This window comes from Cynara cardunculus, assembly GCF_001531365.2.
Source record: "Cynara cardunculus var. scolymus isolate 2C chromosome LG 8, CcrdV1, whole genome shotgun sequence".
NCBI classification, from domain to species: Eukaryota; Viridiplantae; Streptophyta; class Magnoliopsida; order Asterales; family Asteraceae; genus Cynara; species Cynara cardunculus.
This window is the reverse complement of record NC_037535.1, coordinates 22908376-22923300: the sequence shown is the minus strand read 5'-3', so window position 1 is coordinate 22923300 and position 14925 is coordinate 22908376. Positions and strand designations below refer to the sequence as shown.

General features: G+C 31.8%; 2 protein-coding genes across 2 annotated transcripts; one reads left to right on the top strand and one right to left on the bottom strand.

Annotated features, from left to right (window-relative positions):
- Window positions 1-547: 547 nt before the first annotated feature.
- On the top strand, window positions 548-3645 carry LOC112516327 (triacylglycerol lipase 2-like). The gene is made up of 8 exons (XM_025123341.1): window positions 548-838; window positions 1603-1743; window positions 1827-1937; window positions 2024-2167; window positions 2751-2791; window positions 2870-2949; window positions 3030-3125; window positions 3326-3645. Exons 1-8 carry the CDS (start codon window positions 548-550, stop codon window positions 3643-3645), a joined length of 1224 nt encoding a protein of 407 aa, XP_024979109.1.
- Window positions 3646-9015: 5370 nt separating this feature from the next.
- Window positions 9016-9822, bottom strand: LOC112517314. The gene has a single exon (XM_025124708.1). The coding sequence runs from the start codon at window positions 9766-9768 to the stop codon at window positions 9163-9165; it is 606 nt and encodes a 201-aa protein (XP_024980476.1). The 5' UTR covers window positions 9769-9822; the 3' UTR covers window positions 9016-9162.
- Between the last annotated feature and the right edge of the window lie 5103 nt (window positions 9823-14925).

Here is a 14925-nt window from a genome sequence, read left to right as displayed (position 1 = left end):
ATCGGTTCATTTACAGTCCAACGCTTCTCTTGTGACTTCCTCTTCGTTTCACCGTGCAACCTAATTCAAACTTCTGCAAATTTCTATCTCTAGTGAAAAATCTCGTATTTTGGTATTACCCATCAAGTGTTCGATGAAATGCCAAAAAAGGGTTTATTTTAGCCATTGAATTTTGTTTCTTCTGTGGCCTTAGATATCTTCGAAACTCTTGGATCCTTGCTTTCAGAAGCTTCCATGGAGTCATATATGCGTTACAAACCTCAACAAGATTTCTTGTTTTTTTGGCATTGTCCACATTCCAAGCATTTGTTGAAGTTAGAAACAGGAACATTGATGAATCCCACAAATTATTCTAGCAACAGAAGCTTGGTTATGTTCCATAACCCAACTCGATTCATTGCATATGATCGTAGATGCTGGAGATGATCATTTTGTTTTGCATTTTTATATTCATATATACTCAAATTTGTTTGTATTGTTCTTCTTTTCCTATAAAAAAAATGGAAGATTGTTCTACTTTTAGTCACAGGCAAGAAAACCATCTAACATGGCCAACAGTTTGGTTTTCACAATTGCATATGTTTTCATTCTGTTTTGTTCTTCGGCATTCGGGAATCGGATGTACTTGTCTTGGAACAAAACGAATTCAGTTGTTGCTGCTTCAAATGCTGATGGTATCTGCAAGTTAATGGTGGAGCCACGAGGTTACACTTGTGAAGAACACAAAGTGACAACTAAAGATGGTTATGTGCTAAGCTTACAACGAATCCCATTAGGACGATCGGGTGGCAAGAAGGGAGACCGGGTGCCGGTTCATTTGCAGCATGGTCTCCTAATGGTTAGCGACTCCTTTCATCACACTCATGTTATTGATATTTTATCGTTATGTGAGAATACGTGGGACCCTATTAGATTGCTCTCCAAAAGATCCATTTAGGAGAGAAAGTGTCAAAGTCCAACCGATATGAGACTCTAACACGCCCCCATCCAATGGAGGCTAGACGGGCAAAAATGTCCCATAGTATCAGTCTTGGGCAACATCTCTCAAATGGTAGACCCAAGCTCTCTGATACCGTGTGAAAATATGTGGAGCCCCATTAGATTACTAACCAAAAAAGCCATTAAGTAGAGAAAAGAGGTTCAACGTAGAGATGCACAAGGCCCACCCGAGTGTCAAGTCCCAGGCATTGATGTCCCAAATAGTAGACCTTGATTCTGATACCATGTGAGAATATATGAAACCTGGGGCGAACCAATTAGGAACTGAGTGGGCTTTTGTAAACCTGTTCACTCGATTATTGCAAGAGAAAAAAACTTAGCGGTATGAAAGATGCACCCGCATGATTTTGAGAGGTGTTTCTTAAATACTTTGAAACCAAATCTATAATAGAAATCAAACACGGGTGGGATGGTTGGATTACCACTTTATATATAAGGGCCTGGGTTCGCCACTATATGAAACCCTTTTAGATTACTCTCCAAAAAATCCCTCAAGGGAAAAATGGGGTTTCAACATATATCGAAGAGAAAATGTACAGTCCAGCCAATGTAAGACTGTAACACTTTAAACTTACCGTAATCTTTTTTTTTCTAATGAATCAGGACAGTATAACATGGCTGTTGAGCCCTCCAGATCAATCGTTAGCGTTGGTTTTAGCTGATAACGGGTTTGATGTCTGGCTAGCTAGTTCAAGAGGAACCAAATATAGCCGTGGTCATGTATCTCTCAAGCCTGATGATGAGGTTAGTTTTTTATAACGAGATCTCGTGATTTCTTTAGATGTTTAGTGACTCGAAATTGAAAAAATAACATGAAAATTTCGTAGGCTTATTGGGATTGGACGTGGGATGAGTTAGCAGCTTATGATCTTCCAGCCACATCTCAGTATGTCCATGATCAAACAGGCCAGAAACTGCATTATGTTGGCCACTCGTTGGTGAGAGCTCGACCTTTTAAACGTTGCCTAATTACAATGGCGTTCGATAAGCCAAGATTTGACCCTTTTTTTGCTTATTTTTGTAGGGAACTTTGATGGCAATGGCTGCATTTTCGAAAGGTGAGGTTGTAAGCATGCTAAGGTCCGCAGCATTGCTTAGTCCGGTTGCGTATGTAGGCCAGATCACGTCCCCTTTAGGCAGAACCGCTGCTGAAAACTTCCTGGCTGAAGTAAGACTCGAGATCTTCTACACACTACGATAAAATTGGCTTTATAAATATCTAAATGTTCTAACAGATTGACTTATAAGACATAAGTTTATCCAACCAAACAATTGTGCGTCCTATATACAGGTTTTACAATATGATGTTATGACGTATTTGGTATAAACGTAAGTCGGTCTATTATGACTCGTAAACATAAGGGAACTTGAACAAAATAGCCAATCTTCCAAAGCAAATTTACTTTTTAGCCATTTTTTCAATCGAATTCTCATTTTAGCCGTTTTTCCAAACTCGATTTTCAGATTTAAAAAAGGAAAAAAAATCTTTACGCAAATTTGCGTAAGGATCCACATTTGCATAAAGATTTTCTGTTCTTTTCCTTTAATCTGAAAATAGGGTTTATACAAACCCCTAAACTCGGGATAAAATGGGAATTCGGTTCCAAAAGTCACAAAAAAATGAATTTGGTTGAGGAGATCGGCTATATTAGTGAATTTCCCTAAACATAATCGGGTTATCGATTTGTTGTAGGTACATTTATCAAATGTCAATGATCTTGTATGATAATCTGACCATTGTCTCTATACAGACCTTGAAATGGCTGGGCCTTCACGAGTTCAACCCGAAAGGGTGAGGTTTGCGACGTTATATATTATACGTACATTTTTTGGTATATATATTCATACGGGTCGTTGTATATGTGATCAGGGATGCTGTGACCAAGCTTCTCAAGAAAATCTGTGCGCAACCGGGGGTGGATTGTACCAACTTGTTGAATTCATTCACAGGTATTACTAACATTGTTTATTTTCGGTCTCCAAATCTGTAAAGATTGTAGAACTAAAACTCAAATGTTTTCTGAGTTTAGGCAAAAACTGTTGCTTGAAGCCTTCGATAGTTGACGTTTTTCTAGACCATGAGCCGCAACCGAGTTCTACGAAGAACTTGATCCATGTAGCTCAAAGTAAGCTTTTTGTTCTATATATGCTTGAGATTCGTTTATTCATAATGAATATACTTAAATATCCATGAATATCATATATATACATATATTTATTCATGATATTCACAATAAATGATTGGTTCACATGTTTTCCAAAATATTTATGGTTCTCAAATGAACCTGCCACTATTTGATGTCTTAATTTGTGGGGTATTTGATAGTGATAAGAGAAGGAACGATCCAAATGTACGATTACGAGGACGAAGGCGAAAACCGGAGGCACTACGGGCAATCCACGCCTCCGGCTTACAACATTGAAAGCATACCAAAAAACATTCCGTTTTTCCTAAGCCATGGTGGTGCAGACGCCCTTTCCGACGTGAACGACGTGAAGCACTTGCTACAAACACTCAAAGATCACGATCGAGATAAGATCGTGGTTCAATTCCAAGAAGATTATGCTCATGCCGATTTCGTTATGGGCACAAATGCTAGACAAGTTGTCTATGAACCTCTTATGACTTTTTTCAAACGTTATTGAGGACATAACGGAGACCACATTACGTGACTCATTGTTTTTGTTGTTTCAAATATGTATTCATTTACGATTTTATTTGTATCGTTTCTTGTATGATATTGAAACACGATTCGAAACAAGTGTTGCTTCACATCCTGAGTCGGACTTGCTTTAATCGTTGAAACTTTCTTATATACCGAAAGTTGATTATAAGTTTGAATTTAGAAGCAGATTTCATATATGTTATCAGATGTATGTCAATAGACAGATAACAAAAGTTTGAACCTTTTAAGTATGATATGTGGGTTTTTTTTTTTTTGGAGATAGAAGAATATTATTGGTTTTTATAGGCTGTGAATGAGTTGCAATAATCAGTTTCCCGGTTATAACTTATTGGGACTATAATGGTCGAAGAAAACCAAGTTTTGGGATAAATGTTAGATTACGTTAACTAATTTTAACTTTGAGGGGGTGAAATGGATATAAACCAATTCTTGTGTCCTTTTTCTGAATTTAGGTCATAAAGTTTTAACGGTTTATGTACGCTTTGTGCCTTTAGAAAGAACGAATGGTGAAATCCAGATCGACCATGCATCGGTTTGTGTTACTTTATTTAGGAGCTCTTTATCAAACACTTAATTAGTAAGTGTTTATCAGTAAAATTTAATACTATTATTTATTTATCGGGTAAAATTTTAATCCACCAAAACAACATCGTATGCAACAATTTACCCGGTAAGCGCTTACCGTGGTAAGAGTCGTCGCCCTCACTTACCGGATAAGACTCTTTGTCCTTGTCTCGCTTTTACCGGGTAAGATTTTTGGTCTTTACCATATTCATGCGATGAGGTAACGTTACTTGGTAAACACTTACCTGGGTAAGCGTTTGGTAAACGGCCCCTTAGTAAAAATTGTAATATTTTTGGTATTTTATAAGTATAAAATAGGTTTCAGGTCCGATGACTCCGGTCCCGTCACTGCCCTCACCGTGCTGTTGAGTGGTAAAAAAAATGACCATTTCATATTGGTGTCCTTGAACACGGGTTCCGTACGAGACCAGTTGAAGTTGTCGATAATCAATTTTTTATCCTAATAAACTTATTTATTTCTGATTGATAACGTAATTATAAAATCTTTATAATTCATAGTGGAAGGTTTAAATAAAAGACTGAATATCGTGAGAAGAAAATGTTAAGGAAAAATTGATACGTGAATTATTGGAAAACTGGGAAAAAATATATTTTGTGTATATGTGAATCAACATTACAGGTTATCCATATAAGTTCATATATGCATCTTCAATTGGATTTTTTCAAGATTCACATATTAAAGGGTTGTTTGGCCGTTGCAGAATGGTTGAGTTGTCGAAATGATTAACAGACTCTCATGATGTAGTGCAAAATAAAATATAATTATTTGGTAATTGTTTACAATGAAATCAGAGCACTGAATGGTTAAGGGAGACACATGATACAAAATCATTCAAAGGGTTTTAGAACATTAAGAGACAAGACTTTTTTTTGCGAAACAAGATTCACCTTTTAATGATTCAAAGACCGCCTCTTAATGAAACTATTAAGAGGTAAACAAACAACCCTTAACTTTTCCTAACATTCTCTTCTTATTTTTTTGTGATATTTAATCTTCTTATTTGAACTGGTTTTGATTACCTTAATATAAACTCGAAAAAAATTATATAACATATTTAATTTATATCATAAAGAATTATTATTTTAGAAAAATATTATTAAAAATGTGGTGGTGGTGGTGGTGGTGGCCGTGTGGCAAGGCCTGCGACGCAATGCTGGGGGTGTCAATGACGGTAGTCGTGGTGGTGGCTTGATTAAAAGTTAAATTTGTAACATTTAACAAGAAGGATTCTATAAAATACAAAATAGAGTTTTTGTTTTCTACTTTGTCCTAACATATTTTTTTGTATTATTCTAAAAGGTAAATTGTATGAAAAAGTAACATACTTTAACTTAATTCCTATTTTGGGTAACGTACTTTCAAAACTTTTATTTTGGTACCTAAGTTGTAAAGTTTCAAACATTTAAGTACCCGGGTAAGCGGTTGAAGCATTAACCAGCTATCATGTTGATTTGGTGAACGATATGGTATCCAAGTCAATATTATTTGCTGACATGGATATCTTAATCTAAAATTAGTTTTTTATGTGTTATGGTTTATTAGAAGAAAGAGTTAATGCTTCAACCGGTTACCCATGTACTTAAATGTTTAAAACTTTACCTCTTAGGTACCAAAATTAAAATTTTAAAGTACGTTACCCAAAATAAAAATCAAGTTAAAGTACGTAACTTTTTCTTGTAATTTGTCATATTCTAAAAATAGAAAAAACCAGTTAAAACTTTAAGTTTTGAGAATTTTTTAGAACCTGATGTGTGGAGAGATAAACGAATAATTTATTCATTCAACCAGTAAAATAAAATAATTATTATTTTATATAAATCTTTTAAAAAAAATATTGAAGTCATAAATTTATTGGATAAATAAAATTAATATTAAAATATTTAAAACAGAGAATCTGTTAAAAATTACAGATAAAAAAATTATTTTCCTCTTCCTTTCTTTTTCTTCCGTTTTCTTTTCCCTTCAAATTCGATAACACAACGTTAAAATTATACTTTATTTTTAAACAAAAATACAATATTGATATAATATATATATATATATATATATAATTTAAAAGAAAATAATAATTAAATGTATAAAACTAGATAAAAAAATAAGTCATAAAAAAGTTAATCTTGTTCATAAATTAAATTTATTGTTGAAAGTGGGTCCCACTAATTAGTAAAATTAAAGATAAATAATGTCACAATCATTACCAATTTAAAGGTAGAGTTGTTAAGAAAGTCTTCCATACCACACCTACTAAATTAAGTTTTCTATTACTTTAACAACAAATTATATATATAAAAAAAAGTAAATCTATATGACAAATACAACAAATAAATTCATACATTCTCCTCATTTTTTGTGATGTTTGAACCATTAATCTCCTAAAAGGCCAAATACTACGATACCGTTAGATCAAATGTCATTTGGTTATATTTAGTAGTTTAGAGTTAAAGAATGTGAAGTCTGAAAACAAAATACCTTTTTTCGTTCTTGTGTAAAATGGTGGATGTAAAAATAAGAATCCACACCGAATCGTGACAAAAATGCTCATTATTTGATGAATAAACAGATTCATTGAAAAAGTCATGACTATACCTAACAGTAAAAGACTCTGAAAAGCTTCACATATCTGAGATGTATGGATTTTTCAAAACTTCATGGTCAAATTTTATCTATGCCGTGTATGTCAAACTTGAGGATGTTAAAATGTGGGCTTAATCATTTGAGAACTCGTTGTGATAACTGTGAAAACTTTTACTTAAAGTATTGTTTTACATGATTATTTTCTCATCTAAGACTAACAGTTAATGTATTGGTGAACATATATTTATTTTACTGTGTGTTTGTTTCATATGTATTTGCTCCACAATGTGAAACATTTTTACATATAATTTTTGTTTCACAAACAAGCTAAAAAGTTCATATTGTAAAACAGTTATAAGTTAATCAATATCCTAAATCCTAGTCTTAAATGAAAAAAAATATCATATGAAATAGCACATGATGCACAATTGTCAAAGTTATCATAATTTCATGGTTCTGAAAAGACTGTTCCCATCAAAATGGAAAACTTTCAACCTGCATATTCTTAAAAGCATCTCTTAAATATATGTTTATTAAAATAAGGATAATATGAAAGTATATTATGTTTTTATAAACAATTACCAAACAATCATATTTCATTTTACAGTTTATCATAAAAGCTTCTTAATCATTATGACCACTTTAATCATACTGCACCAAACCATTCAGTGACTGTCAAATAACCCATTAGTTTTAAGTTTCTGTTACAATTGAAAAGAAAAAAACTTTCTTTTTATAATACATGACACTTAAGTCAGTTAACATTAAACTAATAGTAGTTTGTCATGTGCTTCAATAACTCTTTAGAATTGTATGCGTCTTCTAAGCTTGATCAGATATCTGATTTGAGAAGAATTTCTTCTGGTTATTCAAGATATCATAAGTCTGAGTTGCTATTTCAGACTTATGTATATAGTCTATCATATATTTGATTGTTAAAGTCCAGAGCTCTGAATCTTCTTCAAACACTTGTAATCTTAAATAATATCTTATCAGATTCATCTTCAACATAATTATGATTCTAACAGAAACTAATTCATTTCAATATTCAGATAATTGTTAGAAATTTCAAGTGTTTATCTATAAAAAGACGATCAGAATTGATTTTGTTATATATCCCATTTCACACGTTGTGGGCATAAAATCTATTATAAGTCATTAGAAATAGACTGGTTATATTTTTGAATAAAATTTGAAAAGATTTATGAACCGAATTTAATAATAATACAAAAATAGCAATTTTGACTTGGTATACTTTGTGGAATTTATTTTCTTGATTTAAAAATGATATAAAAAAATTCAGTACCCAAATAGTCTTTGGCCTAGTGGTATGTGAATCTTTGGTCTCCTAGTAGGTCAGGGGTTCAAACTTCAAATCCCACTAATTGTGAGAAAAATGTGTGAGTTTATCTGTTCTATTTGACTTATATAAATACTAAATACTTCAAAAAGAAAATATTCAATATCCGAGTCAAAAATATGTTATAAAAAAAACACGCCATTTTATCCATTAAATTAACAGGTCAAAATTATTAAATACTCTTTGGGAAATCGTATATTTCAAATATATCTATGTTATATTATAAAATATTTGATAATAACTTTTAAAACCCAATTTTTATGCATAAAGTACGGTCTATTAATGCATATTACTCAAAATCCAAGATTACAAATAAATTGTATATAAGTACAACTTATAAAAAAATTATTTTTAATTGGTATAACTAACTGTAGATAATTATCTTATTTTAAATATAAAAACTATGTAATTAGGATAAATATTTAACTTCTAACAAAATATTAATTATTATTTAAAAAAATTATATTATTAAATCAAAAATAAATTACTTCATTATTAAACATAAATTAAACTATAATAAAAAATTTAATTAAAGAAATTATATGAAAAACAAAAAATTTTAAAAAATTAATTTAATACTAATATCGATATTCTTTTTTAAGGTTTTACGATATATTCAAATTTATATTTTATTTGATGATAAAAACATTATTGTTTTGTAAAAATCACATAAATCCGTATTATATCAACAAGACAAAAAGTAAAACAAAATATTTAAATTTAAATTTAAATGTATCTCGTTAAATTGTACGTGTTTTGTAAGACATAATTTGAGAATTTGTTCTTTTTGTTTTTACAATAATGGTTAAAAAGTGAAAAAGAAATGGCTATTTAGTATTTACACCGGAAGAACCAATGGAACACTATTCCTGTTCCCAAACAGACCAATTGAATGCCCAGTTTCAGGCAACATACCATCTTCTTCCTAAATTACTCCTACAAATTCATAACAAAAATCAAATACCCCACACCCCCCAAATCCTCTCTCCAATGAAGCTTACAATCTTTCTTACAGACCCCTTTTCCGATGACCCAATACCCATTTCCTCTTCATCATCGATGCTCTTTTTCTCACTCTGCGGCGGCGCGTGGCTGACGCTTTCTGTAGCAGGCGGCGGCGCGTGGGAAGTAGAGGATGAAGAAGAAGAAGAAGAAGATGACGCCCTGTTGTTTTTAATCTCTTTCTTGTTCTTTCCGTTTTTCTTGGTATGGATCAATCCTTCTTCATAAGCATCGATGATTTCATGAATCAGTTTTCGATTTGGTGAAGCATCCCAACGAACCCAGAAGCTGGTATAGCATCTAAAGCAGTTGCAGTTGAACCGTGGAGGGTGGTCTCCGCCGCCGGACTTGTTGGTGGGTTTGTTGCCGCTGGAGAAGGTGGTGGTGGTTGCAGAGCTTGAGAGGAGATAAGCCAAGACTTCTTGATCTTCCGGTGCAAGGGCGGCGGCGAGAGTGGCAATAGCGAAAGGGAGCAAGGGAAGGTGGTGGTCGGTGGTGGTGGCGGAGGACGGTGGTGATGGGTGGATTTTGCCTTTGGTGTGGTTGTATAGCTTCCTCATAATGGTAATGGTGGTGGTGGTGTGGATTCCTTTGAAAAAAATTGTTGTGGAACGCCGCTTTAAACTTTTTCTTTTAGGTTACCAAATAAATAGCTTTAAATAAGAGGGTTAGAGATGGAATTAAAAAAAAAAGAGTAGGTATGCCCACACCTTTGCCGATGGCCACTCGCAATTTGGAGCGTGGATTTCAACTTCTTTGAGATTCTGGACATGTTTTTTAGTAGTTTAACGAGTTTAAACTTTAAAGCAGGGGTGTGTAAAATTTGAATGGTCCGAAATTTGAAATCCAAATCGAAAACAATGTATTTATGGAAAACCCGAATATACTGAAATCCCAAAACCCAAAAATCGACTTTTAGGGTGAATTTTGAGTTCGGGTTGGGTTTGAATTTTGACTACCCAATCCACCTGAACCCGATCAACTCGAACCTGAAGCAATCCGAAATTTGAAACCTAAAAATCGGGGCTTTTCATAGCTGAAATTCGATTTGGTTTTTGACTGTCTATCTGAACTTGCTCCATACACCCCTAGTTTAAAGGGATTCATAACTTATTTGGTTAGTTATACATAGTTGTTTTAGTAGTGGGTTTTTCTGCAATTTTTTTTGTAACACCCCTAAAGCCAAAGCAACGAACTGACTTAATAACTTCAAATCCAACTTAAAACCATGGTGAAAGTTATTGGTAACTCACTATTTGAAAATGTAATTTTTTTATTTCAAATTGAAAATAAAAAAATTACTGCAATTCCTCATAAAACAATCCAAATGCATGTAATATTTTGCAGTATCAATACGGTTCAACCTTTATCTACTATTTGAACAAATTTATCAGTTGATTATCATTCAGTTTTATCGAGTTCATAAAACTGAATTTTAAGAAAATAAGTTAAATATATAATATATAGCAAAAATGAAGTTATTAAAGATATACAGACTTTATAATTTTACATTTACAGTAAAAACCTGTTTTATTTCAAAATAGTAACCAGATTTGACAAAACACTGCAAAACTGATTGTTGTGAATTAAAGTCGTGATAATTATGGTTGCAGTACACATAAATACTCCCTTGGATGCCTCTTGTGTCAAGATATGGGATAGATATGAGACATTTAATATGTATCCTTTTTGAGACGTCTTGTGTCCATATTATAAGTTTTAGGTTTGTTTTCGGATCATGTGGACAGTGAAGATTACGAGATTTTCGTTATTAGGTTATTTTGAGTAATCATGACAAAGAAGTTACACATATGTCCAAATACAGAGCACCCGTAAAAGACATAGACGTCCAACGAGAATTTTCAGTCTTTTTATTGATTTTTTACTTTCTAATATCACAGATGACCCCTCTGAGTTTAGCAGTAGCATATTTCACAGCAAAGAAATTCTACTTGCGAAAACTGGTTGAACGGGCAAATGGGATGTCGCTCAGGCCTTCATAGGTCCGCTTTTGTGTTCAAATACATCTTACAGTGTTGGATATGGCAAAATACTCGGTAAGTTTTTAGTTTTCTTAATGGGAACTTACGTTTTTCACTTTTAGTTGTCAGTAAAATTTTGCATCGTTAGTATCACACATATACACACAACTAACCTCTGATGTGTTGCTCATCGGGTTCGATCCCACGCTTCTCATTAGCCTCAACCGTTGAATAAACCAAAAAATGTCTCTTTGTATCGATGTCCTTGAAAATGGGTTTCGTACGTAACCAGTTGGGTTAATGATAATCAAACTTTTTGACCAAATAGAAAACTGATACGTCAATGTGAACATGTAAATAAATAAAAACAAATTATTTAAAAAATTATATTAATAAATAAAAAGAAAATGAAAAATAAAATAGATTGGAGAGAAAGTGGAAGCGCGTGGGGGCGTGAAAAAGGAATCAAACATTTGGAGGGACAACCAAAGCAAAAGACCTTTCGGCGAGACACAAAACCGCCTTGTTTTCATATAAACCGGTTCTTTCATCTTTCAGACCCCGACCGGTTCCTCTTTTGTTCCGTAAAATTAACCGGATTTAATTAATTTTTTAAAATCACGATAATCTTGTTCAGCTAAGCGATAATCGTTTAATCCAAATCTCATTCGGTTCAAATTGTATATTCAGTTTTGATTATTTGCAAAGAGCAAATTACATGAAAAAGTAATGTACTTTAACTTGATTTTTATTTTTGGTAACGTACTTTCAAAACTTTCATTTTGTTATCTAAAATGTAAAGATTTAAGTATCCGGTTAACCGGTTACCATGTTGATGTGATATCCAACTCAATATAAAATTTTATTGAATTTTAAATTCAAAAGGTAAGTCAAATCACTCGCTACATCAATATGGTAACCGGTTAATGTTTCAACCGGTTACGCGTGTACTTAAAGTTTTTTACCCAAAATAGGAATCATGTTAAAATACATTACTTTTTCATGCAGTTTTCCTTTTGAAAAATTTAAAAACTTAACTTATAATTTTATATATTTCTACAACAAAATTTACCGAAATTAATTAAAATAGTCATTTTCATTGGTTGGGTTCACCTCTTAGTCATTCTTTTACAAGGTTTACTAGAATAGCCTTAGGTCCGCAATTTTAATTTTTTTTGGACCTCGGTAAAAAATGAATTTTTTTGCATACCTGAATGACATAAAGTATATATACCCGTTGGCAACAATCACCACCACAATCCCTCCCCTTAGGTACTCTCAAACTATTGTCCGTCGTATCTAAAGATTATGAGTGTGTAAAAAATCAACCGATCCAATTATAACCGACCGACCATAATTGGATATCCAATTGTAATTGAATCGGATCAGATTAGAAATTTCAACATTCAATTTGGATCGGTCAGTTCTTGGATGACAACCTAGAACCGAACCAAACCAACCAACATCCAATTATCCATCAAATTAATCATCCGTTGACCATCCAGTTGTCTATCCAACTATCATCCAATTAATTTATTTTCAAATTCCTAAAACCGGAATTTGTTTCATGTGAGATTTTGAATTTTTAACTTCCCTTGTATTGGTTTTACACATATTAAAAGTGATTAATTAATTTGTAACATTTTTTAGAGAATTGAATAAATTAACACACTAGATAGATCCAATCCCATTGGATATCCGATGGATATCCAATAAAGGTATCCAATGGATGAAACCGAATCGATCCAATTATCCATTGGATTGGTTGGCAAAATCCAATATCCAATGGATGATTGAATCGGTTCAGATCCCCTCACATCCAATGGGTATCAACCGATGAACAGACCTACAAAAGATGTCATAATAAATTATTAGTTGATATAACGCTTTTGGAGATTATAACAAGGCTTTATGACATGTTGAAATACAACGTTCTGTTGGTCCTTTTATATAACATTTTTTTTTAATAAAAACAAGTATCTTACAAAAAAATTTGTTCACAAGACCTTTTCTCAAAACTGTCACCTAAAAAAAATTAATATAATAGCGCCTATATCCTCGTTACAATACCAAATATGCCATAACTTCATCTTGTAACGCTTATACATATAATATATAACTTTTTGATTCTATAAACTTAATTCCTATAAAACAATGTATTAGAACATTTCTTTTGGAAACCTAAACATTTATTTTTGGTAACCGTATGTTTCCAGGCAAATTTATGTGCACCGACTAATCCCTTGGGCGACTACGAACGTATGGTAGATAAGATATTGCACTACATCCCTGAAGTTTAACCAATGCACCACAATCCAGGATATATTCTTAAATAATAGGGTCACGGCCGTGGCGTTGGGCAGAAAGCCGATGATTTCAACGAGGCCCTCCCCTTTAACCCGAACAGCCAGATTAATTACAGGTCATCCCCTACCTCCGAATCCTTTGAATTGTGATCCGCTCCGGTCAAGTCGAACCTTGCCAATTAACTTCTGGAGATCAGGTCTCTCAATCCAATAGTGATTGGCCCACCCTTCCTGGCAAAGAAAGAAAGGCAGGTTCAAGCGAATGATCTTTAAAAATCCAAATTTGTTGTATGACTTTTGAAGATCTAAGTTATATTTTTATATTTTGGTAACAAAATAAATTCATATAAGAAGGTTTTCCTTTTTGGGTGCTTTTGATGTAATAATATCAAATTAAAGATATATATAGTATATAAATAGTCTACTATATTATCATTTGATAAAAACTCTTAAAAGTTATTGCTTATTGATGCATATTATTTAAAATTCAAGATTACAAGTAAATTGTGTGTAAATACAACTAATTAAGATCCATGTTTAAATTCGTGTAATTAACTGTAGACAAATATAATCAAATACAAGATAAAATTCTTATTTTAAATATAAAATCTAAAATATAATTAAGATTTATTAAGTTCTAACATAATAATTAGTTATCATCTTTATAAAAATTATATCATTAAACCAAAAATAAATTGCTTCGTCACTAAATCTAAATTAAATTATATAAAAAAATTGAATTAAAGAAATTACAGAAAAAAATTAGAACATATATATATATATATAATTTTTTATGATATATTGATTAAGAAAAACATTATTGTTTAACAAAATCACATAAATTCGTATTATAATATCAACAGAGACTAAAAAAATAAAATAAAACATTGAAAACGAGATATATTTTACTAAATTATACAAATATTCTTCTAATATTATTAGAATATCTATATTTATTTTTTTCTGATTCCACACATTTGATTCCTTTATATATTATTAATTAAATATATAAAAATAGCAATTTCAGTGAGTTGACCTCTCGATCCGTTAACTTCTTATACGTGTAAATGTTATCCACAATGTTTTTTGAATTCTATATTTATATACATTTTAATTTGTTATTAATTAGTAAAAAAAACTATTAAAAATATTAACTTTATAAATAATATCTACGTTAGCTTAATCTATATCTATATTATATTATAAAACATACGATAAAAACTCTTAAAAACCACTTTTTATGCATAAAATATTGTTCATTAATGCATGTATATTGTGCGTAAGTACAACTTATTAAAACTCTATATCTGAATTCGTGTAACTAACTGCAGATAAACATAATTAAATACAAATATCTCATTTTAAATATAAAAAATATAAAATATAATTAGAATAATCATTGAGTTTCAACAGAATATTTAATTATTAT

Excerpts from the sequence above, each read along its gene's own strand:
- LOC112516327 (XM_025123341.1), top strand. The coding sequence starts at position 548 with ATGGCCAACAGTTTGGTTTTCACAATTGCATATGTTTTCATTCTGTTT. Across the intron at positions 1,938-2,023 it reads ATTATGTTGGCCACTCGTTG|GGAACTTTGATGGCAATGGC; the intron begins GTGAGAGCTCGA and ends TTATTTTTGTAG. Across the intron at positions 2,168-2,750 it reads CTGAAAACTTCCTGGCTGAA|ACCTTGAAATGGCTGGGCCT; the intron begins GTAAGACTCGAG and ends GTCTCTATACAG.
- LOC112517314 (XM_025124708.1), bottom strand. The coding sequence starts at position 9,768 with ATGAGGAAGCTATACAACCACACCAAAGGCAAAATCCACCCATCACCA.